The sequence below is a fragment of the Pongo pygmaeus genome, chromosome 13 (genome assembly GCF_028885625.2).
Source record: "Pongo pygmaeus isolate AG05252 chromosome 13, NHGRI_mPonPyg2-v2.0_pri, whole genome shotgun sequence".
Taxonomy (NCBI): domain Eukaryota; kingdom Metazoa; phylum Chordata; class Mammalia; order Primates; family Hominidae; genus Pongo; species Pongo pygmaeus.
Genome location: NC_072386.2, coordinates 20537139 through 20561777, shown reverse-complemented (window position 1 = coordinate 20561777; position 24639 = coordinate 20537139). Strand labels below are relative to the sequence as shown.

The 24639-nt window shown below is 42.1% G+C and overlaps 1 protein-coding gene across 15 annotated transcripts in view; it reads left to right on the top strand.

Annotated features, from left to right (window-relative positions):
• Nucleotides 1–24639, top strand: part of MELK (maternal embryonic leucine zipper kinase) — a 99022-nt gene that overhangs the window by 59027 nt on the left and 15356 nt on the right. For 13 of the 15 annotated variants that reach the window (XM_054502051.1, XM_054502054.2, XM_054502052.1 and 10 more), the window contains 3 exons: nucleotides 8318–8404; nucleotides 17378–17509; nucleotides 22842–22964. In XM_054502051.1, coding sequence (XP_054358026.1) covers nucleotides 8318–8404; nucleotides 17378–17509; nucleotides 22842–22964 — 342 coding nt within the window. The remainder of the gene's footprint in view (nucleotides 1–8317; nucleotides 8405–17377; nucleotides 17510–22841; nucleotides 22965–24639) is intronic. The other 2 variants (XM_063650160.1, XM_063650153.1) reach the window with 1 other exon arrangement.

Here is a 24639-nt window from a genome sequence, read left to right as displayed (position 1 = left end):
AAAATTAGCTGGCATGGTAGTGCCTATAATCCCAGGTTCTCGGGAGGCTGAGGCAGAAGAATTGCTTGAACTCGGGAGGCAGAGGTTGCAGTGAGCTGAGAGCGCCACCGCACTCCAGCCTTGGGTGACAGAGCGAGACTCTGTTTCAAAAAGAAAAGAAAAGAGGCTGGGTGTGGTGGCTCACGTCTGTAATCCCAGCACTTTGGGATCCCAGGCAGGCGGATTGTGAGGTCAGGAGTTCGAGACCAGCCTGACCAATATGGTGAAACTCTGTCTCTACTAAAAATACAAAAATTAGCTGGGCGCGGTGGCACACACCTGTAATCCCAGCTGCTTAGGAGGCTGAGGCAGGAGAATCGCTTGAACCCGGGAGGAGAGTGAGACTCTATCTCAAAAGAAAAAGAAAAAAATGGCTAATTGAGCTCATAATTCAGTCACACAGGTGCTTTTCCTCGAGACAGCTATCATACTTTGGTATGTAGAAGTACATTATGCTACTTCCTGTTTAGTCACACAGAGTATTAAAAACATGTACTCAAAGTAAAAATGTAATAAAATTAATATCTTTTATTGGTTTATCAAGGAAATTCTTAATTGAAACTGGCTTCTTTTCGAACTATGGGTATATGACAAAGAATACAATATTTTAGTACAGTTTGGTGCCACTGCATTGATTCATACTAAGGGGCCAGCAGTTTCATTTATTTATTTAATTTTAATTTTTTATTTTTTTGAGAGGGAATCTCGCTATTATCGCCCAGACTGGAGTGCAATGGCACGATCTTGGATGACTACAAGCTCCGCCTCCCAGTTTCAAGCAATTCTCCTGCCTCAGCCACCCGATTAGTTGGGATTACAGCCGCCTGCTACAACGTTTGGCTAATTTTTGTATTTTTAGTAGAGATGGGATTTCACCATGTTGGCCAGGCTGGTCTTGAACTCCTGACCTTGGGTGATCCACCTGCCTTGGCCTCCCAAAATGCTGAGATTATAGGCATGAGCCAGTGCACCCAGCTGCCAGCAATTTTATCACTGCATTCATACCATCCATACACATGTCAACACTTTGAAGAATGAAAAATAATATTATTATAAAAATAGTTTGACCTTGGAGACTGTCAGGCATCTGCAGACTGTGCTTTGAGAACTGGTCTAATATGCGTATATGTAAAAAACATAAACAACACCAAGTGTTATTTAAGTTTAAACAATTTAAAAAATATTATTTCTACATTGTTTTTAAAAAATGCTTTTTTTTTTTTTTTTTTTTTTTTTTTTTGAGATGGAGTCTCGCTGTGATGCCCAGGCTGGAGTGCAATGGCGCAATCTCGGCTCACCACAATCTCCACCTCCTGGGTTCAAGTGATTCTCTTGCCTCAGACTCCTGAGTAGCTGGGACTACAGGCATGTGCCACCATGCCCAGCTAATTTTTATATTTTTAGTAGAGACGGGGTTTTACTATGTTGGCCAGGCTGGTCTTGAACTCCTGACCCGCCTGCCCCAGCCTCTCAAAGTGCTGGGATTACAGGCATGAGCCACTGCGCCTGGCCTTAAAAATGCTTTTTTTTCAAACAAATGGCCACTTGGTAAAAATGTGGATATTACTATAGGACTTGGATATTTTGTGTATTAGTTATTGCTGCATTAAAAACTACCCTGAAATTTAGTGGCTTAAGACAATAATTTGGCTGAGTGCAGTGGCTCACGCCTGTAATCCTAGCACTTTGGGAGGCCGAGGCAGGTGGATCACCTGAGGTTGGGAGTTTGAGACCAGCCTGACCAACATGGAGAAACCCCGTTTCCACTAAAAATACAAAATCAGCTGGGCGTGGTGGTACATGCCTGTAGTCCCAACTACTGGGGAGGCTGAGGCAGGAGAATCACTTGAACCTGGGAGGCGGAGGTTGCAGTGAGCCGAGATTGCGCCATTGCACTCCAGCCTGCGCAACATGAGCGAAACTCCGCCTCAAAAAATAAATTAATTAAAAAAAACAATAATAATTTACAATTCTGTGGACCAGATATTTGGGCTGGGTTCAGCTGGGCCGTTCTTATGTAGGCCTTACCTGTGGTCTTGGCTACAGTCGTCTTGTAACTGGGCTGAATGGTCCAAGCCTCACTAGAAAGACTGGCTGTTTCCTGGGCCACATGTGTCCATCAGGCTAACCTGGATTTTTTATATAGCAACTGGATTTCTTTCTTTTTCTTTCTTTCTTTTTTTTTTTTTTTTTGAGACCGAGTCTCACTCTGTCACCCAGGCTGGAGCAGTGGCACGATCTCTGCTCACTGTGCAAGCTCCGCCTCCCAGGTTCATACCATTCTCTTCCCTCAGCCTCCCGAGTAGCTGGGACTACAGGCGCCCGCCACCTCCCGGCTAATTTTTTGTGTTTTTGGTAGAGACGGGGTTTCACTGTATTAGCCAGGATGGTCTCGATCTCCTGACCTTGTTATCCGCCTGCCTCGGCCTCCCAAAGTGCTGGAATTACAGGCATGAGCCACCGCACCCAGCCAGCAACTAGATTTCAAAAGAAGAAAGAGGATAAGCCCTAATGCTCTAGAATTTTTCAAGCCTCTGCTTGCATTGTACTTACTAATGTCCCACTGGCCAAAGCAAGCCATGTGACAAAGCCCAGAGCCACTGTGGAAGGTGTATCTTTCAAGGTTGTACAATTCTTATTCCCTATTTATAGATAAGGGAACGGAAAAATGAAAAACAACTATTTAAGAAATAAATTTAGTGAGAAGAGTGGCATTGCTTTACATCTTTGCCAATTTCTTTGAAGTCTGTCTTATTAGAAGACAACTCATGTGCTTCTGCATTCAGCCTGTTTTGATAATGTCGTTTTGACTGAAACAAATGAAGAAAATACAGCCTCATACAGATATGTAATTAGAAAAAATAGAAGTATTTTAATAGTGTTTCCAGATAATTGGGGATGTTCTCTGATATCTAACCAAAACTTTTGCAGTGGACTAGGACATGTGCATGGATCAACAGAATAGCTTAGAGGTGTGTCTCAGATATGCCACAGCATAGAATTGGTAGAGCTGTGGGGTATTTGCTTTCTGGAATAATCACACCAATGTAAATATCCTTCCCAGTAGCCAGCTCATCTTGGAAAGATAGACTATACTTGCTCCAAGCCCCTTCTCACTATTCTGCCCACTATTAATGGGCCATGTGGCCTGAGCTGAAATCACTCCTGATTCTCCTATGATTGTCAACTCCTAAAACTTCTCTTACCTAAATTCCCCCAGCCCTACATGACATCTTTAATATCTATTGAGCAAATACAACATAATTCTAACGGCAACCACACCAAGATCCTAAGAAAAGCAGAATGTGCAAGCGTCTGAGCAGTGTAGCAGCAGAACCAGGGAAGCTGTGATGTGCCCCTTGTGAGGTGGAGAGAGTGGGTGGTGCAAATGCCTGTGTTCAGCCATTGGGGGTCATCATTTCTCCATGTGTGCAGGGCTTTGCACATCTTCTCAGCCATGATCCTAATAGGATAGAATACATTACTGTTTGTGTTAGATGCCAAAATGAAGGAAGTATCTGCTTTCTACAACCCCAAGAGTTTTTTTTTTTTTTATTTGGGACACAGTATAAAGTAAAATATATAAAGTTCTGAGTGTTCCAAAAGAGTATACAGTTTCCCTTACATCTTTTTTTTGTTTGTTTTTTTGAAATGGAGTTTCGTTCTTGTTGCCCAGGCTGGAGTGCAGTGGCGTGATCTCGGCTCACTGCAGCCCCTTCCTCCTGGGTTCAAGCGATTCTCCTGCCTTAGCCTTCCGAGTAGCTGGGATTACAGGCATGCGCCACCATGCCCGGCTAATTTTGTATTTTTGGTAGAGACGGGGTTTATCCATGTTGGTCAGGCTCGTCTTTAACTCCCGACCTCAGGTGATCCGCTGACCTCAGCCTCCCAAAGTTCTGGGGTTACAGATGTGAGCCACCACGCCCAGCCTCCCTTACATCTTAATTTAATAATTGCTACTATTTATTGAGCACGTAGAGTAGAATAGTGTACTATTATAGTAAGGGCTCTCTGTATATTATACTGTGGTAAAATATAGGTAGAACTGTTAGGATAGTACCTTTAAGAGTCAGGCACTATCCTATGGGCTTCATGTTTTTTAACTCCTTTAATCCATTTAATCTGTACACCAACCCTCCGAGGAAGGTACTATTATTGCCCCCTTTTGCAGATGAGGCATCTGAGACACAGAATCATTAAGTGACTTGCCCATGGTCAAACAACGAGTAAGTGTAGAACCAGGCTTTAAACCCATACCAAAGGGTTCTGGAATGGAATGGATCTGATAGGCTAGCTGATTCAAGCTCAGGGCCCACGTCCTGTGTATTTGCAGCCTTTGTGGCAAGCATTGCTTATCTGGTTTCTGTTGAAGTAGCTACTGGAGCAGAGTGATGGAGAGGTGGCATTGTGTTATGGTAGGAAAACCTGGGGCTAGGAATGAAAAATGCCAGTCTTAGGCAGATCACAGTAACTTTTCTGAGTCTTCATTTTATCCCTCTAATATGGGTATTCTAATGTCAATCTGTGTATGTTTGGGTCATGTTTTGCCATTTATAGAGTACCTTAACATGTCGTATCATTAATCTCTTTTGCCTGCCTTGCAGAGCTGTTACAGGATCAAATGAATTATATACGGGAGAGGCATAATGGATTGTTGTTGCTTTTTGAAGGATTTGCTTTTCTCTTTCAGTATTGTGTTTCATCAAGAGTGAACTATTAAAAAAAATTCAGATTTCCTTGAATATTTAAGGTATAGACGCTGTCTGTTCTGTAACTCTATGCATGATCTCCTCCCATTTTCATACATAGTTCTGGTACCCAAGTATTGTATCAAATAGAAATTATAGTCAGTTCCATTTTCTGCCCTAGTGAACAGGAAATGTAGTAGGCACGGATAATCCAAAATAATTGGCTAGCTTTTGGTATGCAGTTTTGTACTTAATTTGAGTATGTGTGGCTGAGAATTCAGAGTGCTTTAAGTATTGATCCTCTTTGGAAAACAGAGCTTGAGATTAATCATGTTTTTTAGACCCTTGGTATCTTTTCTACCCCACTCATTTCATTGTTTCCAGTTCAGGAGCCCAGCAGAGATGGTAGAACCTCCTTCTTCCATCTCCTCCTGCCTTTCTCACACATATGCCTTGTGGTAAAGGCGGAGGCTGCAGGAGAGAGGGGTTCTTTTACAGTTAAAAAAACTTTTTTTTTTAAACTTAGGATGATGGAGGGAACCTCAAAAATTTATTTTCTTGCTTGAGCAGTGTTGACATCAACAAGAGGATACCAGGTATTAAGGTGTCTAGGCTTCTGAGGTTGAGACCATCTTGAGGTGGAATCTACAGTTCTAGGAGCAGTCATAGTCAAAGCAGCACAATGAAAACTTATTCTTAGTACTTTGGACTTTCACAGTACCACTAGTATAAACCTTTGTGGTCTCTACTTTGTAACCCATGAGGTTGTGCTTATATCAGTCAATAATGCAAGGCTGTCTCAGTCTGTTTGAGCTGCTGTGACAAAATACCATAAATTGAGTGGCTTAGAGAGAACAGAAATTTATTTCTTGCAGTTATTTTTACTCTGGAGAGTAAAAATAAAGAAAAAAAAGATCAAGGCACCAGCAGATTTGGTGTTTGATGAGGGCCCGCTTTCTGGTTCATAGAATGGCTCTTTCTTGCTGTGTCCTCACATGGTGGAAGGGGAGAAAGGGGAGAGGCCTCTGGAGCCTCTTTTCTTTCTTTTCTTTTCTTTTTCTTTTTCTTTTTTAAAGAGATAGGGTCTCATTCTTTCACCCAGGCTGGAGTGCAGTGGCTTGATCATACCTTACTGTAACCTTGAACTCTTGGGCTCAAGTGATCCTCCCACCTCAGCCTCCTGAGTAGCTAGGACTACGCATGCGAGCCACTGCACCTGGCTAATTTTTGAATATTTTTTTTTGTAGTAATGGGGTCTTGCTGTATTGCCCAGGCCAGTCTCCAACTCCTGGCTTCAAGTGATCCTCCCACCTCAGCCTCCCAAAGCCCTGGGATTACAGGCATGAGCCATTGTACTTTGGCCTGGGGCCTCTTTTATAAGTGTAATAACCCCATTTATGAGCAGAGCCCACTTGTGACCTACTCACCTCCCAAAGGCCCAACCTCCTAATACTGTTACACTAGTGATTAGGTTTCAGCATGTGAATTGAGGGGAAAAATTTGTCTTTACTGTTTCTTTTCATGATGGCAGCCTGACTTTCTCTTGAGCTTGTTGTTACAAGTGTGATGTTCAAAACAATGGAAGCTCATGATATTGCCCTGCCTTGTGCTGGGCAGACCTCTCTTTCATGTTATGTTTGGTTCTGAATACCTCACTTTGATGTGTAATATCAACCTGGAGTGTGATCTAAAGAAAGGGCCAGAATAGTAAGGGGAGTTAATCATTAAAGTGGAGGTTGGCGGAACTAGAAAACGGAAGACTTGCAGAGGAAAGTTTGCTTATAATGGGAATACGCAAATTTCTGAAAGGCTCTTCTATCACAGAGGAAATAGAATTATGACTGTTGGTGAAAATAACCAGTTTTTGAGGGCCTATTCTGTTGAGATGTTGTACTAGGCACTTGCTCTATGTTGCATATATTGCAGGGCACGTACCATCTCTCTCTAACAGATGATGAAACTGAGACTCAGAGGTGTGGTCATGTTCAAGGACACATGGTTATTAAGTCCTGTTGCAATTAAAACTAAGGTCTGTCTAATTCCAAAGCCTGTTAGCCGTCAGGTTGTACCAATTCCCAGTGGACAGAGATCACAGGGAGACAGACCTCAGGCAGCAGGAGGGAGATGCTAACCATTCCAGCTGTTCTGTGTACTCTGGAGAGGAGGCCTTTAAGCAGAATGTAAAGCATCCCTCACTTGGGCTGCCATAAAGAGAGATTTTTTTTTTTTTGGAGATGGAGTTTCACTGTCGTTGCCCAGCCTGGAGTGCAATGGCTTGATCTCAGCTCCCCAAAACCTCCGCCTCCTGGGTTCAAGCGATTCTCCTGCCTCAGCCTCCTGAGTAGCTGGGATTACAGGCATGCGCCACCATGCCTGGCTAATTTTGTATTTTTAGTAGAGACGGGGTTTCTCCATGTTGATGAGGCTGGTCTCGAACTCCTGACCTCAGATGATCCACCCACCTCGGCCTCCCAAAGTGCTGGGATTACAGGCGTGAGCCACCGCACCTGGCCTAAGAGAGTTCTTATGTTGGAAAGATGAACTTTAAAGTTGTATTCCTCTGCTTCTCTTCCCATGTAATCTTCTGAGCTCCCTTCCAGGTCCAGGCCAGACTATTCCTGATTCCTGCCTTTTTGTTCTCAGTGATCCTTGCTTGGTTCTGAGAACCCATTTCCAGCCCTACCTTTAGTGAGGTACCATCATGTAGGGATTATTTGGATAATTTCTGTCCTTAAGCAAAATGAATTTTGTGTAGAGGCTCTTACTTTTTCTTTTTTAAAGTTGTGGTTCAGCAAAATAATGATCGTGTGGCATCTGTGGCACCATCGTAAAGGCTCCTTGAATTGTGCTAAATGTAAACATAACCTGAGGTACCCTGTGCTCTACAAGTTTGAATCACCCTTTTACCAGTCTGTTGTATAGCCACTGATTTTAGATGCCTAGGTGGCTGCTCTTTGATGAAAATGCCAATGCAGGTTTTGCAGTGGGGAAGGGGGGTATACAGTCCCTGGGCTGTACAACAGAACTTTTTTTTTTTTTTTTGAGACAGTCTCGCTCTGTTGCCCAAGCTGGAGTGCAGTGGCACAGTGTCAGCTCACTGCAGCCTCCGCCTCCTGGGTTCAAGTGATTCTTGTGCCACAGCCTCCCAGGTGGCTGGGATTACAGATGCTCGCCACCACGCCTGGCTAATTTTTGTATTTTTAGTAGAGATGGGGTTTCACCATGCTGGCCAGGCCAGTCTCAAACTCCTGACCTCGGGTGATTTGCCTGCCCCAGCCTCCCAAAATGCTAGGATTACAGGTGTGAACTACTGTGCCCGGCATTGTACAACAGAACTTTAACAACAGTTGCTCAGATGATGATGGAGATAAAGAGCTGGGAAAGAGCTCATCTTCTTGAAATGCTTGCTGGAATATGCTTACTTCTTAAAAGATTATAGAGAATGTTGATTCTTCCCCAAGAAATTGACAGATTCATGTTTTACATAATGATATTTGATTGTATAAAGTAATTATACTGATTTTAAAATGTGAAAACAATGAATATATTTGTAATTTTTTGTTAATAAAGTGCATAATTTTTTTTTGTAGTTTATTCACCTCGATGATGATTGCATAACAGAACTTTCTGTACATCACAGAAACAACAGGCAAACAACGGAGGATTTAGTTTCACTGGTAAGAAATACAGCATGGGCTGGGCGCAGTGGCTTACACCTGTAATCTGAGCACTTTGGGAGGCCGAGGTGGGAGGATCACTTGAGGTCAGGAGTTCGAGACCAGCCTGGCCAATGTGGTGAAACCCCGTCTCTACTGAAAATACAAAAATTAGCCGGGTGTGGTGGTGCGTGTCTGTAATCCCAGCTACTCGGGAGGCTGAGGCATGAGAATCACTTGAACCCGGGAGGCAGAGGTTGCAGTGAGCCGAGATCACACCACTGCACTCCAGCCTGGGCGACAAGAGCTAAACTCCATCTCAAAAAAGAAAAAGAAAAAAAATACAGCACCAACTTGAGAGTAGTATCTTTTGTTTCATTGTTCTTTGTTTTATCAGTACATGAAAAATAGTGTAGCATTTTCAGACCTGTGATTTTATTATGGGTACAAATATTGCATTTAAAAAATATTTACATATGATTTCCACACAATCCTGATGTGTGCTATATATCTTCTTTAAAAATGAACACTCCAAACTTAAAACATTGATGAAGAAGAATTACAGTGAAAAAATAATTAAGAAACAACTGGCCAGGCGCGGTGGCGCTCAGGCCTGTAATCCCGGCACTTTGGGAGGCCGAGGCGGGCGAATCACGAGGTCGGGAGATTGAGACCATCCTGGCTAACACAGTGAAACCCCGTCTCTACTAAAAATACAAAAAATTAGCTGAGCGTTGTAGTGGACACCTGTAGTCTCAGCTACTTGGGAGGCTGAGGCAGGAGAATGGCGTGAACCCGGGAGGTGGAGTTTGCAGTGAGCCGAGATCACGCCACTGCACTCCAGCCTGGGCGACAGAGTGAGACTCCATCTCAAAAAAAAAAAAAAAGAAAAGAAAAGAAACAACAAACTAGTGCACAAAGAATGGACAGAGTTCTAATTTTGACTAAAGTTCTCTAACATGCAACTGAGTTTCTGCTGTGGAAATGAGGTAAACACAAAGCAATTTTCTTCTCACCTGAAAGCAACAGCAGCATCACGTCACCCCTAAGCGGACAGACCAAATACCATGAAAGCATTATCATGATTTCTGGTGTTGGATTATTTTGGCTCTTTCAGATGCTCAATCTCTAGATCATACCTGTGTTTTAGTGTGTGTGTGTGTTTTAAGAGATCAAGGCAGTCTTAGCTGTCTCTAATGTGAAGGGTGACTTGTACCTCGCTTTGCTCCTGGCCCAGTACTATGTCTTCTATCACCTGTGATTTATGTTTGCTTTATCTGTTCTTTAACTTGCAAGGTGGAGTCCTTAAGCAATTTTTTAAAAAAATTAAACAAAGCTTTGCTAAGGCACAATTCTTTTCAGTAAGGAGAAAATATAAAGGAGTTCTTCTGAATGACATAATAAGTAAAGACACACAGAATGTATCTGGAAATGGTAGTGTAATTTACTTTTTCATGGATAATGCCTTTAGGGAAATAATAAGAATTGGGAATTGCTGTAAGATTTGTATGGTCCTCAGTCTTTCATTAGTGAAAATTTGAAGTTTCCATTTAAGCAACCTAAAAAAATAAATTGTAGGACATTTTCTTTGGGATAATCTTGAATGGAAGACTATACTTTAGATACTGAAATTTTGAAAAATGTTATTATAGAAAAATTTACCCACCAAAGTAGAGAGAATAGTATAACAACACTGAGTTTCCATGTTCTCATCATTCAGTTTCAATAGTTAATAACATTTTGCCAATTTAATCTATATCCTACCACTTTCTCCCTTCTTCCCTTTCCAGCTGGGATATTTCCAAGTAAATCCCAGATAGCATGTCATTTTATCCAGGACAAATTGGTATGAGATCCACAAACTTTAAAAATCTGAATCTTAAAAGTAACATACTTAAGCCGGGCGCGGTGGCTCATGCCTGTAATGTCAGCACTTTGGGAGTCCGAGGCGGGTAGATCATGAGGTCAGGAGATCAAGGCCAACATGGTGAAACCCTGTTTCTACTAAAAATACAAAAATTAGCCGGGTGTGGTGGCGCGCGCCTGTAATCCCAGCTACTCGGGAAGCTGAGGCAGGAGAATGGCTTGAACCTGGGAGGCGGAGGTTGCAGTGAGCCAAGATCATACCACTGCACTCCAGCCTGGTGACAGAGTGAGACTCCGTCTCAAAAAAAAAAAAAAAGTAACATACTTAGAGTTTCAATAATCATTGAAAAAAAGTCTTTAAAATGATATCTTTTATGACGCCTCTACCTATAATTTTCAGACTTAAAAGTGAAATGGAGGCCAGGCGCAGTGGCTCACGCGTGTAATCCCAGCACTTTGGGAGGCCGAGGCGGGCAGATCACGAGGCCAGGAGATCGAGACCATCCTGGTTAACACGGTGAAACCCCATCTCTACTAAAAATACAAAAAATTAGCCCGGCGTGGTGTGGGTGCCTGTAGTCCCAGCTACTCGGGAGGCTGAGGCAGGAGAATGGCGTGAACCCGGGAGGCAGAGCTTGCAGTGAGCCGAGATCGTGCCACTGCACTCCAGCCTGGGCGACAGAGCTAGACTATCTTGTCTCAAAAAAAAAAAAAAAAAAGAAATGGAAATACAAATTATTTGCTTTCCTTCTGGTGCATAAAACATAACAAAGCATAGTAGAGGTTGTTTCCTGGTGTTACAGCTCTCTAAAGATCTTCTCAGTTATTCTGAAATTTAAGCATGACCAACATCAAGAATGTAGTGAGGAAAGTAATAGTTTTTCTTCCTTTGTACTCTTTTCTCATTCTTAAATCCCTGTTCATACCTCGTTGAGTCCCAGGGATGAGTAGGATATAGGCTACTCACTCTAGATGAGAGATTCTCACCTTGGCTGTATAGTGGCATTTCTTGGGAACTTTAATTCTGATGTTTAGGTCTCAACCCCATAGATGATGATTCAGTTGGTCTGGGGTATGGCCAAGGCATCAGAATGTTTTTAAATCTTCCCAGCTGATGGTGGTATGCAGCCAGAGTCAAGAAGCAGTGCTCTAGATTCTTGCTGTTCAAAGTGTGGTCTAGGACCAGCAGCATCAGCATCTAGGTGCTTATTAGCTGTGAAGAATCTCAGGCCTCACCTCAGACCTACTGAATTGGAATCTGTGTCAAATCTCCAAGTGGTTCATATGGTTAGTAAAGCTTCAGAAGTGTTGGTCTAGGTCAGTTCTCAACCAGGAGTGATTTTGGCAGTCGGGCATTTGGCAGTGACTAGAGACGTTTTTGGTTGTCATAACTGGGGTTTGTGTATGTGTACTAATGCCATCTAGTGGGTAGAGGCCAGGGATGCTACCAAACATCCTTCAATGCACAGAAGAGCCCCTCACAACAAACAGTTATCCAGGTCAGATGTCAGTAGTGCCAAGGTCGAGAAACCCTTGTCTGGGTAGCTCAGAGAATTCATGCTGGCTCTACATACTTTCCAATTTGAAGAGCCTCAGGAAAACCAGGTTTGAGATTAGCCAGGGTCTGCTGTGTTTTTCTGTGACATCCTGAGAGCTCTGCCTTCACTTTTGGGGCTGATTAGACAGGACAGAGAGAGAGTAGTTCTGTGTGATCCATATGCTGGTATGGTGCTGCTGATCTTTGTGCAGAGAGAGAGAGAGAAACAATATTATTCTCAAACATTCAACTCGTAAGAACTCCTACTTTTATATTATATACAGGAGCACTCTGGAACTGCTTTTTCTATGCAGCAGTAAGCCTCCTATGTCTCATGATTTTGAGTGATCTCATTGTATTCCTTTTGAGATTCCCAACAGTACTTTCCTTACTGTCTCCCTGTTCCTCCAGCCCTGAGTGGCTCTGGATTGTGGCAGCAGCCAGTCCTCTGCTAGGGGACCTTCACTAAGGGTCACATGTGTGTTCGAGAACCTGTTCAGTCCAGGACAGATCCATTTTCCCCACTCCTGTGATGTAAACACCCATGTGTGTAAAGACTGAAGGCCTCAGGAGGAGGGTCTCAGGAAGGGTAGGGGCCACTCCTCCATGTCTGTGCCCCTGTGCACTAGTAGCTGCCTCTCCTCAACCCAGGTGCCAGGACACTTCTTTAACATTTAACTGGGGATTTAAGAATGTTCTTAGTTTTCTAGAAATGGAACTTTCTCATAGGTAACCCTATCACTTTACTTTCAGACATTTGACTTTCAAAAGAGGGAATTGCCTAAAAGATAAGGGAAACCTTTGTCTTAGACTTGTGGATTGACATCACCTGACAGCATAACTAATGTGTTGATTTATCTGTTATTGAACACAGAACTCTCCTGTGCATCTTATAATGAGAAGTATACAGTGGCACTGGCCAGAAAGTTATGAAAAAGAGCTTTTTTTGCATAGGGAAAAGGAGGGTTTAGAGGATGGTTGTAGAAATCCTAGGCATGTTTAGGAAACTCCATCTAAAACTCTTAGCACTATCCAGGAATTGTTTACAATGCTTGGGTTATGCCATGCCATCATTGGTAAGAAAGTGGCAACTTGTTTCTTAGCCATTGTCTCTAGTCAGTTTATGACATCTCTTTCAAAAAGGTGGCTATCGTACATGGGGCTATCATAGATGTGGGGTGGGAAAAAGTCTTTAATGTAGTTTTTGGAAAGTGGAGAGTGATTATAAGTATATATTTTCCACCCCACCATGGTTTCCCAGACACCTTCTCCATGAAGCCTCTTCTTCTTTTCTTTTCTTTTCTTTTTTTTTTTTTTTGAGATGGAGTCTCCCTTTGTTGCCAAGCTGGAGTGCAGCAGCACAATCTCCGCTCCCTGCAACCTCTGCCTCCCGAGTTCAAGCGATTCTCCTGCCTCAGCCTCCCATATAGCTGAGATTACAGGCGCCTGCCACCACACCCAGCTAATTTTTGTATTTTTTGTAGAGACAGGGTTTCACCATGTTGGCCGGGCTGGTCTTGATCTCCTAACCTCAAGTGACCCACCAGCCTCAGCCTCCCAAAGTGCTAGGATTAAAACATGTATGAGCCACTGTGCCTGGCCATGAAGCCTTACTGTCCTTTCTTTGCCTCACCCTGTTTGGATTAAAGGCAACATTTCATAATTTATGACAGTATTTTATGCTTCTCCTACTAGATTGATTGGGCCATTATGCAAATTTCAAAGTATATACTATGATCGTGGCCATCTAAGTTATTAACTAATAAAATTCATTACTAAAAACAGAGTTGGTAGTTGACTTTTGAGTCATGTACTTTGTGAGGGGGCTACATAGCATGAAAGACTATTCCGTACTGTTAAAAGTTAACACTTTTGTAGGGCAGATAGCCCCATAGTTTTCTCAGTACATTATTTAGAAACTTTCCATTAAACATAGTGGATTGAACAGCTAAGTTTACATCGAACACTTCCTGAAACCTTAACAAAAAGGGATAAAAAGGCAAAACATTTACAAACAGAATAAAAGGCGAGACAAAGGGATGTCATTAGAAGTTTGGAAGATATAGATAAGTGGTATAAGTGGTAGTTGTCAGAGCATTTTGCAGAAAGCTGAAAGCTAAGTGCTTGCAGTGAGAAAGACGTCAAGCAAACTGGTGAGAGCTCCAGAAAGGCTCAGGAATCAGAGGTACCAGGAGCCTCTGAAGTCAGGGAAGTGAAGAGGAAAATCAGGAAGATGGGTGAAAGCCTGTATTAGAAGCAGTTAGAACCCTAGATTCCTTTCTCTACCTGTGCTGCATAACAGCCTCCTCTTCCCCATCGCTGCAGAAGACTGGAGGTCACAAGGCATTCTTGTACCAAATACAGCTCAGATGCGGATGATGAACCATTCTGAAATGGATGCACAAAGTCTTCATATTGAACAGTGAACCACCATCTCGAATTCCCTTCCCTATTCAACTTTGAGAATGCTGAAACCAGGATTTGTATCCTATTTGCAGTGATGGTTGGGAAAATATTGGAAGATTTATCTCCAGGGAAAAGCTAAGATAAATGTCCTACTATATTAGTGGTTGGGAGTTCAGGTTCCTGTCCGTTCATCTTAGAGAGGAGCCTTCAAGGTATTGAGCAGCCCCATCATACACATAGAACCTCTAATCAGCTGTGTAACATAATTCTTCACTTTTAAGTAGAAACAGACAACCAAAAATCACTAGAAATTTGAGGAAAACTTCTAACATGAAAGTCGGAGATCAAAACAAATGGAGTAAGGTGGGGAGAGGAAAGAAGAAAAAGTAGATACTGAGAAAAAAAAAACCCAGATATGCAGGGAGCGGGAGAAAATGGCTAAAAACTGCTAATTAATATTCTCAGGTAAGAGAAGTGATTTTCATTCTTGACATAGGAATAAGATGAATAAAAATGAACATTCCAAGAGATAGCTCTTGAAAATCTGAAATATGACCACAGAAATTAAAAGCTCAGTAAAAGTGTTTGAAAATGAAATTCATTTGAAATCTTTTAAAAGTAGAACCTGTTGGGCCAGGTGCGATGGCTCACGCCTGTAATCCCAGCACTTTGGGAGGCCGACGCGGGCACATCATGAGGTCAGGAGATTGAGATCATCCTGGCTAGCACGGTGAAACCCCGTCTTTACTAAAAATACAAAAAAATTAGCCGGGTGTGGTGGCGGGCGCCTGTAGTCCTAGCTACTCGGGAGGCTGAGACAGGAGAATGGCATGAACCCGGGAGGCGGAGCTTGCAGTGAGCCGAGATCGCACCACTGCACTCCAGCCTGGGTGACAGAGCAAAGTAGAACAGCTGGGCATGGTGGCTTACGCCTGTAAACCCAGCACTTTGGGAGGCTGAGGCGGCAGGTGGATCACTTGAGACCAGGAGTTCGAGACCAGCCTGGCCAACAGGGTAAAACCTCATCTCTACTAAAAATACAAAAATTAGCCAGGCGTGGTGGCGGGTGCCTGTAATCCCGGGTACTCAGGACCCTGCGGCGAGAGGATCGCTTGAACCCAGGAGGCAGAGGTTGTAGTGAGCCGAGATTGCACCATTGCACTCCAGCCTGGGCGATAGAGCGAGACTCTATCTCAAAAAAAGGAAAAATAATACAAGAAGAAATATTCCAGGCTGGGCACTGTGGCTCACGCCTGTAATTTTAAAACTGAGAGGCCAAGATGGGAGGATTGGTTGAAGCCAGGAGTTCAAGATCAGCCTGGGCAACATAGTGAGACCCTATCTCTATTTTATTTATTTATTTATTTATTTATTTTTGAGACAGAGTCTTGCTCTGTCGCCCAGGCTGGAATGCAGTGGCGTGATCTCTGCTCACTGCAAGCTCCGCCTCCCAGGTTCACGCCATTCTCCTGCCTCAGCCTCCCGAGTAGCTCGGACTACAGGCGCTGGCCACCGCGCCCAGCTAATTTTTTGTATTTTTAGTAGAGACAGGTTTTCACCGTGTTAGCCAGGATGGTCTCGATCTCCTGACCTCGTGATCCACCTGCCTCAGCCTCCCAAAGTGCTGGGATTACAGGCGTGAGCCACCGCGCCCGGCCTCTATTTTATTAAAAATTAAAAAAAAATTTAAAGTTAAAAACAAAAAAGAGAAATATTCCAGAACCGAAGAATATGAGTTTTCAAGAATGAAGAGGCCTAACATGGGATAAAACAGTAGATGAGAACAGATTCACACCAAGGCCTGTTTTAGTGGAATTTCAGAAAACTGGAGGAAAATAATAAGATTCAGGAAGTTTTCAAAGATAAAAATGAAAGTTCATACACAAAGGCTGGAGAATCAAAACCTAAATGACTATAGGTTTTTCAGTAGCTGTACTAGAATGAAGAGTATACTACCATCAAAACTGCAAAGATTATTATCAACCCAGAATTTTCTACTTAACCAAATCGGAATCAAGTGTGAAGATAGAATACAGTCATTTATCAGATATGCAAGATCTCAAAAAATTTACCCCCCATGCATGTGCCCTCAGGAAGTCACTGGAGGATGTGTTCCACAAAAATGAGAGATTAAACCAAGAAAGAAGAGTACTTAGGATCTGGGAAACTGGGGCTACATTGTAAGATAGAGGGGAAAGGAATCCCTAGACTGACAATTGAGTAGCTGGCTGAAAAGCTGGTCCAGAGTGGAGCAGAGGATGCAGACATCAGGTGGAATCTCTCTAAGTGGGGAAGCAGTTAGCAGATGTGTGTGAACATGTTGAGAGGAGGTAAAGTGTTGGAAAGGGTGGAGTTCAATTTGTAAGGAATAACTGACTCTTTTATTTTTATCTTCAGGAAAAACAAAGGTATGAAAAAATGGAAATGCAAGAATAGCACCCTGTGTGGTTTAGCTGCAGAGCTGATACTCAGCCAGCATGACCACACTGGTTGTTAAAATATGAGTGTATTTATATACTGACTGGTAAATAACCACTATCTCCAGTGCCCTCCATGTTGCCCTGTTACTTCCCTTTGACACCCTGGACACTACTCCCTCCCCTCTTCTCACAATTAAAAGATTAGTAATTGGAAAGGCAGGCATCTCCCAGGACCCTACTGACCTCTTGGCCTCTATTTTGATGGTTGATGTCAGGGTAACAATTAAATATTTTGAACATTATCCCTACTTAGTTGTGAATGCTATTTACATAATCATAATAATGCAAATATTAACTTAGCTAAACATTGTGATAAAATTATAGTAGGAGGAAACAGGGAGGAGATGTGTGGGAAAGGAAGGGAGTTGTAGTAGAGCTAAATTCATATTTCTCATACTAGGAAATTTATACATGTTATCTGAAGCTGAAAAAAATTTTAAGCCATGTAAGCATTTAGTTTGGAAATACAGAATTAATAGCAGAAGAAATAGCTAAAAGTGTTTAAAAGTTGTTCCTTAGTGGGAGAGGAAATTGTATGTGTGTGGAGGTGTTGTGCAATGGTTGCTGTTTTTCATCATGTGCTGTGTAAACCTATTGACTTTTAAAGTTCTGAATGTTACACTGAAGAAAAAAATTAATTAAAGATAGAACATCATTTCCACAAACAAGTGGTCTTCTAACCAACTTGATTTTCTTTTCCTTTAGTGGCAGTATGATCACCTCACAGCTACCTATCTTCTGCTTCTAGCCAAGAAGGCTCGGGGAAAACCAGTTCGTTTAAGGCTTTCTTCTTTCTCCTGTGGACAAGCCAGTGCTACCCCATTCACAGACATCAAGGTAAGTGTTACAGCCTGTTGTGTCTTGCCACGTGCCCTCCCTGTTCCTGAGCGCATATACCACTGGAAGGTAAACTTTCTGGTGTCAAGGAGTCAGAGGCAAGATGTTTTATGATTTCAATATTTTTGATGAGAAAAATGGGAAGTTCTGAAGTTGAACTCTAATTTTTTTTTTTTTTTGAGACAGAGTCTCACTCTGTCATCCAGGCTGGAGTGCAGTGGCGTGACCTCAGCTCACTGCAACCTCTGCCTCCTGGATTCAAGTGATTCTTGTGCTTCAGCCTCCCGAGTAACTGGAATTACAGGTGTGCATCACTACATCTGGCTAATTTTTGTATTTTTAGTAGAGACGGGGTTTCGCCATTTTGGCCAGGCTGGTCTCAAACTCCTGACCTCAAGTGATCAGCCTGCCTCGGCCTCCCAAAGTGCTGGGATTATAGGCATGAGCCACCGTGCCTGGCCTCTAAAATTCTGAATGTTAACATGGCATTTTACAAACCTCCTCCCCCGACTCCTTTTTTTTCATAATAGCAATTCCTGATGGCTATGGAAAATGTTTAAGCCAGGCTGGGCGTGGTGGCTCACGCCTGTAATCCCAGCACTTTGGGAGGCCAAGGCAGGTGGATCACAAGGTCAGGAGTTCGAGACCAGCCTGGCCAATATGGTGAAACCCCGTCTGTACTAAAAATACAAAAATTAGCCGGGCGTGGTGGTGAGCACCTGTAGTCCCACCTACTTGGGAGGATGAGGCAGGAGAATCGCTTGAACCCGAGAGGCGGAGGTTGCAGTGAGCTGAGATCGTACCATTGCACTCCAGCCTGGGCGACAGAGCAAGACTCTGTCTCAAAAAAGAAAAAAAGAAAATGTTTAAGCCACAGATGAGCTAAAAGGAAAATAGAATTTACCTATAAACCAACTACCTGTGGAGGATGTAGTTAATATTTATTGTGTCTTTCCAGTCTTTTTTTTAAAGTGTGCTTTTACATGCATTCAAGTACTTTTAAAGGACACATTATTGAATTGCAGAGAACAAAAAAATTGTTGGGAATAAGATCTGTGATACCGAATATATAATACTTTATATGACATGAAATATTTTGGTAAATATTTTGATATTTATGTTAAGGGTTTAGGTTTTTGTTTCTTTTAAAAGTTGCATACTGAAATGGAGCATGTTGATTAGTGTTTGTTATAACCAAATTATTTTTCTCTACTTTGCTGTCTTTGTCTCAGTTTTGTCATGGACTTTAAAAAATTTTTTTGTTTTATTTTTTGAAACAAAGTCTTGCTTTGTTGTCCTGGCTGGAGTACAGTGGTGTGATCATGGCTCACTGCAGCCTCAACCTTCCAGGCTCAAGCGATCCTCCTGCCTCAGCCTCCCTAGTAGCTGGGACTACAGGCGTGTGCCACCACGCCTGGCTAATTTTTAATTTTTTATAGAAATGGAGTCCAGCTATGTTGCCCAGGCTGGTATTGGACACCTGGGCTCAAGCAATCCTCCCTCCTTTGCCTCCCAAAGTGCTGGGATTATTGGCGTGAGTGACTGCACCTGGCCTGTCATGGACATTTAAAATGGTGAAGAAGCTTACATACATAGAGGCACCGTGTCATTCCTAAATCCTAAATGCTGTGTTAGTCCTTGTTTTGTGTGATTCTTTGTATTTCCCATGGCTTAAAATTCAGCTATCCAAATACTTTGCCAGATGGTTATGGAACTTTGTAATGTCATCTTCCCTCAGATTAATTCGGGTTGCAATGTAAATAATCTTAGCACTAGGAAATTCTACCTCATCCTCAGAGAAAGGTAGTTGGTTGGCCCTGTTTATGAAATCCAAGATAACACAATTGACTGTGTGGATGAAAGTTTTTTTTTTCCCCTTTATAGGCCTCAAAACTGTGAAAAAAAAACAAAAAATGTTAAAATGCCACCTCTTTTATGATCTTTTGTTGAATTCCCCCTCCCTCAAATTCCTTTAATATCTATCTCATTTAGATCTCCTTTTGGTACTCATCAGTCATGTGCTACAGGTATAGTGGGTCTTATGTCACTGCCCGACCTAATCTGCCCCTCTTTTTCCCTCCCTAGTTGGTCAGTACACTGACTGTTGTGTAAGGAAATCTCTGAAGGGAGATAATCTTATTCCTGCATGGTTTTCTAGTCTGTTGTTCGGGAGTTTTAGTGGCTGGTAAATATTCTGTGCCTAGGCAGCTCTTTTGCACATGGGGTCCTTGAATCAGCCAATCCCACATCCCACCCACACTGCCAAAGCCTTTAAACTTTCAGGTGCAAGTAACACATTTGGGTCCAGGAAAATGCAAAACCCTGAATTTTGCATCTGCTCAAGGTAATTGGAGAAAGCTATTAGATACCTATACCTCTATGCTTAGAAAAATCACTTTCACTAAATTTTAAAATTTACGACACCTCAGTTAAGGGGCCTGAGACATTTTCCTGAGACATTGGATTGTCTTTTTTTTTTTTTTTTTTTGAAACAGAGTCTCGCTCTGTTGCCCAGGCTGGAGTGCAGTAGTGTGGTCTTGGCTCACTGCAACCTCCGCCTCCTGGGTTCAAGTGATTCTCCTGCCTCATCCTCCCGAGTAGCTGGGATTACAGGTGCGTGCCACCACACCCGTCTAATTTTTGTATTTTTAGTAGAGATGGGATTTCACCATGTTGGTCAGGCTAGTCTCGAACTCCAGACCTCAGATGATCCATCTGCCTCAGCCTCCCAAAGTGCTGGGAATACAAGCGTGAACCACCACGCCCTGCTTGGATTTTCTTATATCTGAATTGGCCTGGTCTCAATTGATCTGCTTATATGAGTTGTAAGTGGAAAAGACCTGGAAAGATATTTACTCTTATCTTCCATCTACTACATAATGAACATTTACCTAATAATTTAATTATTTGCAAAGTCATATTATTGAATCAGTTTTATGACAGATCAAGAGACATTTTAATGACAAGAAATGAAATAGAAATCAAATTTTGGGTTCGCTTCTAATCTTTATGCAGATTATTGAGACATGAAGCAAGTCACATAGTCTGGTTGTACTGTTCTTCCCCTTGATAGAATTATCCCTTTTCTCTGGGGTGTTGTTTATAAGAAAGTAAGTAATCCTGATCGATCAGTCAATCAATAGGTGGCCCTTTCAGTGAAACAGCAGTACAGACTGATCCAAGAATCAGAAATAACCACATCATCATCAGTGTCATTAGCATTTTCAGGCCCCATGCTAGGCTGCTGGGAAACAAATCTGTGTAAAGTATGATACTTATTCTCTAAGAGTCAAGTTGAGGCAAGACATAGATAATACTGCATCATAGTAGATGATGGGGGCCAGAGAAGTGGCCAGAGGTGTCCTGGGGAGCTTTAGAGGACAGGAATGATCACCATGGGATCCAAACTGGACCAACAGTCGAGGTTAGAAAGATGGAAAAGAAGTGGCACAACATTCAGGGCACGATAAATGGAATCAGCAAAAGCAGGGGCACCTAATTTTGCTTGATGTATTCTGTTGACAGTGGCTGGACTTGTGTTAAAAAAGAAGAGTTCAAGTAGGGGAAGAGAGAGAGAGAGAGCGCAAGTGAGCTGGAAGGGTGGACAAGAGCCAGACAGTAGAGAACCTGAAAATGCACATCAGAATTTTCGACTTTGTTCAATAGTTAATGAGGAGCCATTAATTTGTGAGCAAGAGAGAGAGACATGAACATGATTTTGAAAAATTCATCCAGTGGTGTATACAATTGTTCAGTCAGGGGTGATATGTGTGCTATTAGTCCCTACCGAAGTACCCATGACAGCCGTCATTCGTACAGCACTGTACTTCTCCCCACCAAGCCTAGACTTAGCTTTAGGATTTTTCTCAGCCTAGCTCTCCATGCGTCCAGTTCCAAATGACGGTAATTGGTAATCCTGGAGAACTCTGTCATCCTTGGTTGAGACAGTGGAAAGATTAGTGGTAGAGACAATATTGTCTGTTTGAATAGTCTAGGTATGAGAAGATTTGTCCTTGATCTAGGATAGTGACAGTGAGACTTTGGGAAAAAAAGGATGAGATATAAGAAATTCAAGTAAAATTGCTTGGCTAGATTAACAATATATTGAGGGAAAAGGAAGGAAGGAGAAATAAAAACTCCGAGTACACCCACAGTCTTGAATTCAGGGTATAATTAGTATACCCTTAGTTTATAGAGGAGGAAGAATGAAAGAACATAAGTTATTTTGGTGGCGTTGTTAGCACAAGACCCCAAATGTCCTATCCCTAGGAGATCCTTCATAAGGCTAATTTTCTTCCTGGTAGAAATTATTCACTAACCTGTATATTCCTACAAAGAAGAAACCTATATTTCGAAGTTGTTTCCCCTCCATCTTCTACTTTGTCAGATCTTTTTATTTGTAAATTTGCAATAGAGTTGTCTGGTGTTATAGTGATTATGTGATAATGAAAAGTAGTATGCCATATAACATAAGAATGTTGCCAGACATATTATTTGAGAGTCGGAGATTTTCCTTTCTGGTAATTTGAATTGAAATTTTCTGACTTTGTTTTTCTGTACCGGATGGTCAGCTCCTTCAATATAGTGTCTCCTATTCATTTTTGTTTCCAGGGCCTTGCCCTATGCATGGAATACAGTTTTGTGCTGCATAAAGACAATGTTGGACTGCATTTATGATGGTGGTCCCATAAAATTATAATACCATGTTTTTACTCTACCTTTTCTTTTTTTTTAGACAGAGTCTCAGTGTATTACCCAGGCTGGAGTGCAGTGGCACAATTTCTGCTTATTGTAACCTCCACCTCGTGGACCCAAGTGATCCTCCCACCTAAGCCTCCCAAGTACCTGTGCCTACAGGCACATGCCTGGCTAATTTCTATTTTTTGTAGAGATGGGGTTTCACCATGTTGCCCAGACTGGTCTCCAACGCCTGAGCTTAAGTGATCCACCTGTGTCAGCCTTCCAAAGTGCTGGGATTACAGGCATGAGCCACCACGGGGACGGCCTTTTTCGGTTTAGATTTGTTTGGATACATAAATACTTATTGTTGTGTTAAAGCCACCTACAGTATTCAGTACAGTAACGTGCTACACAGGTTTGTAGTGTAGGAGCAATAGGCTATAACATATAGCCTAGGTGTGGCCTAGGTGTTGTAGTAGGCTCTGACGTCTCAGTTTGTGTAAGTACCTTTTATGATGTTCACACAGTGATAAAATTGCCTAATAACACATTTCTCAGAATGTGTCTCTGTCGTTAAGTGATGCATGACTGTATTTTAAATATTGAATCATAATACTGTCGTCTTTAAGTTCTTCTGTCTTTCATTGAATAGTCAAATAATCGGAGTCTGGAAGATGTGACCACAAGTGATAAAAATTATGTGGCGGGATTAATAGACTATGATTGGTGTGAAGATAATTTATCAACAGGTGCTGCTACTCCCCAAACATCACAGGTTAGTAATTTTTATTACTATTTAAGGCAGAATCTATTGTTTCAATTATAAAAACAACCAGACTAATGTGAAACCAAGGTGTGCTTGCAAATTTAATGAATGCTTAAGCCACTGAAAATGTTAATGAGAGATAACTGGAATACGAATGAAAGGGAAGTCAATTATATCCAAGTTGAAGAAAGCCAAGATTCTATTTTAGAGCTCTTTACTGCTCCTTTATTTCCTGTTTATTATTATTATTTTTTGAGACCGAGTCTTGCTCTGTTGGCCAGGCTGGAGTGCAGTGGCACGATCTCGGCTCACTGCAACCTCTGCCTCCCAGGTTCAAGTGATTCTCGTGCCTCCCGAGTAGCTGGGATTACAGGTGCCTGCTGCCTCTCCTGGCTAATTTTTGTATTTTTAGTGGAGACGGGGTTTCACCGTGTTGGCAACTGGTCTCGAACTCCTGACCTCAGGTGATCCGCCCACCTCAGCCTCCCAAAGTGCTGGGATTACAGGCGTGAGCCACTGTGCCCAGCCTTCTTTTTTGTTTAAAATGAGGTATAATGAGGTAGACTTTACATGTAGTTAAATAGGTAAAGTCACCTTTTTTAGTGTGTAATTCTATGTGTTTTGACAAATGCATACGGTTGTATAACCACCACCAAAATTAAGATATAAAACAGTTCCATTACTCCTCAAAATTCCCTCATTCCCCTTGTGGTTAACTTCCCCTCCCAACTGTCGGTGGCAATTGATCTTTTTTCTTTCCTTTTGATAATCTTTTTATTGTGACTTTAAGTTTGTTGAGCTTTTTAGATTAATGAATATTAGTATAGATTAATGTTTTTCATCAAATTTGGGACATTTTCAATATTTTATTTGCCCCACTCTCTTTGTTTTATCTTCTGGTACTCCCCTTCCATGTATATTGGCACACTTGATGGTGCCGTATAGTGCGCTGAGGCCCTGTTCATTTTTCTTTATCTATTTTCATTCTGTTTCTCAGACTAATGTCAGTTAACCTGTTTCCAAGTTTCAGATTCTTTCTTCTGCTTACTGAAAGTTCTGTTTAATCCCTCTGGTGAATTTTTTGTTACGGTTATTGTACTCTTGAACTCCAGAATTTGTTTTGTTCTTTTAAATAATTTTATCTTTATTTATACTCTCTATTTATTGTGACATTGCTCTTACACTTTCCCTTGGTTCTTTAGATGTTTCCTTTTGTTCTTTGAACATATTTAAAAATTGATTTTCAGTCTTTGCTTGGTAAGGCCCATGTCTGGACTTCTTCAAGGACAATTTCTATTGACTGTTTTTGTTTTTTTCGTGTATATGGGCCATCCTTTTTGTTTGTTTGTTTTTTGTTTGAGACAGAGGCTCGCTGTATTGCCCAGGCTGGAGCACATTGTTGGGATCTCTGCTCACTGCAACCTCTGCCTCCCGGGTTCGAGCAATTCTCCTGCCTTAGCCTCCTGAATAGCTGGGATTACAGGCACCCGCCATCATGCCTGACTAATTTTTTTTTTTTTTTTTGTAGTTTTTTTTTTTTGAGGCAGAGTCTTGCTCTGTCGCCCAGGCTGGACTGCAGTGGTGCTATCTTGGCTCACTGCAAGCTCCGCCTCCTGGGTTCATGCCATTCTCCTGCCTCAGCCTCCCGAGTAGCTGGGACTACAGGCGCCCACCACCATGCCCG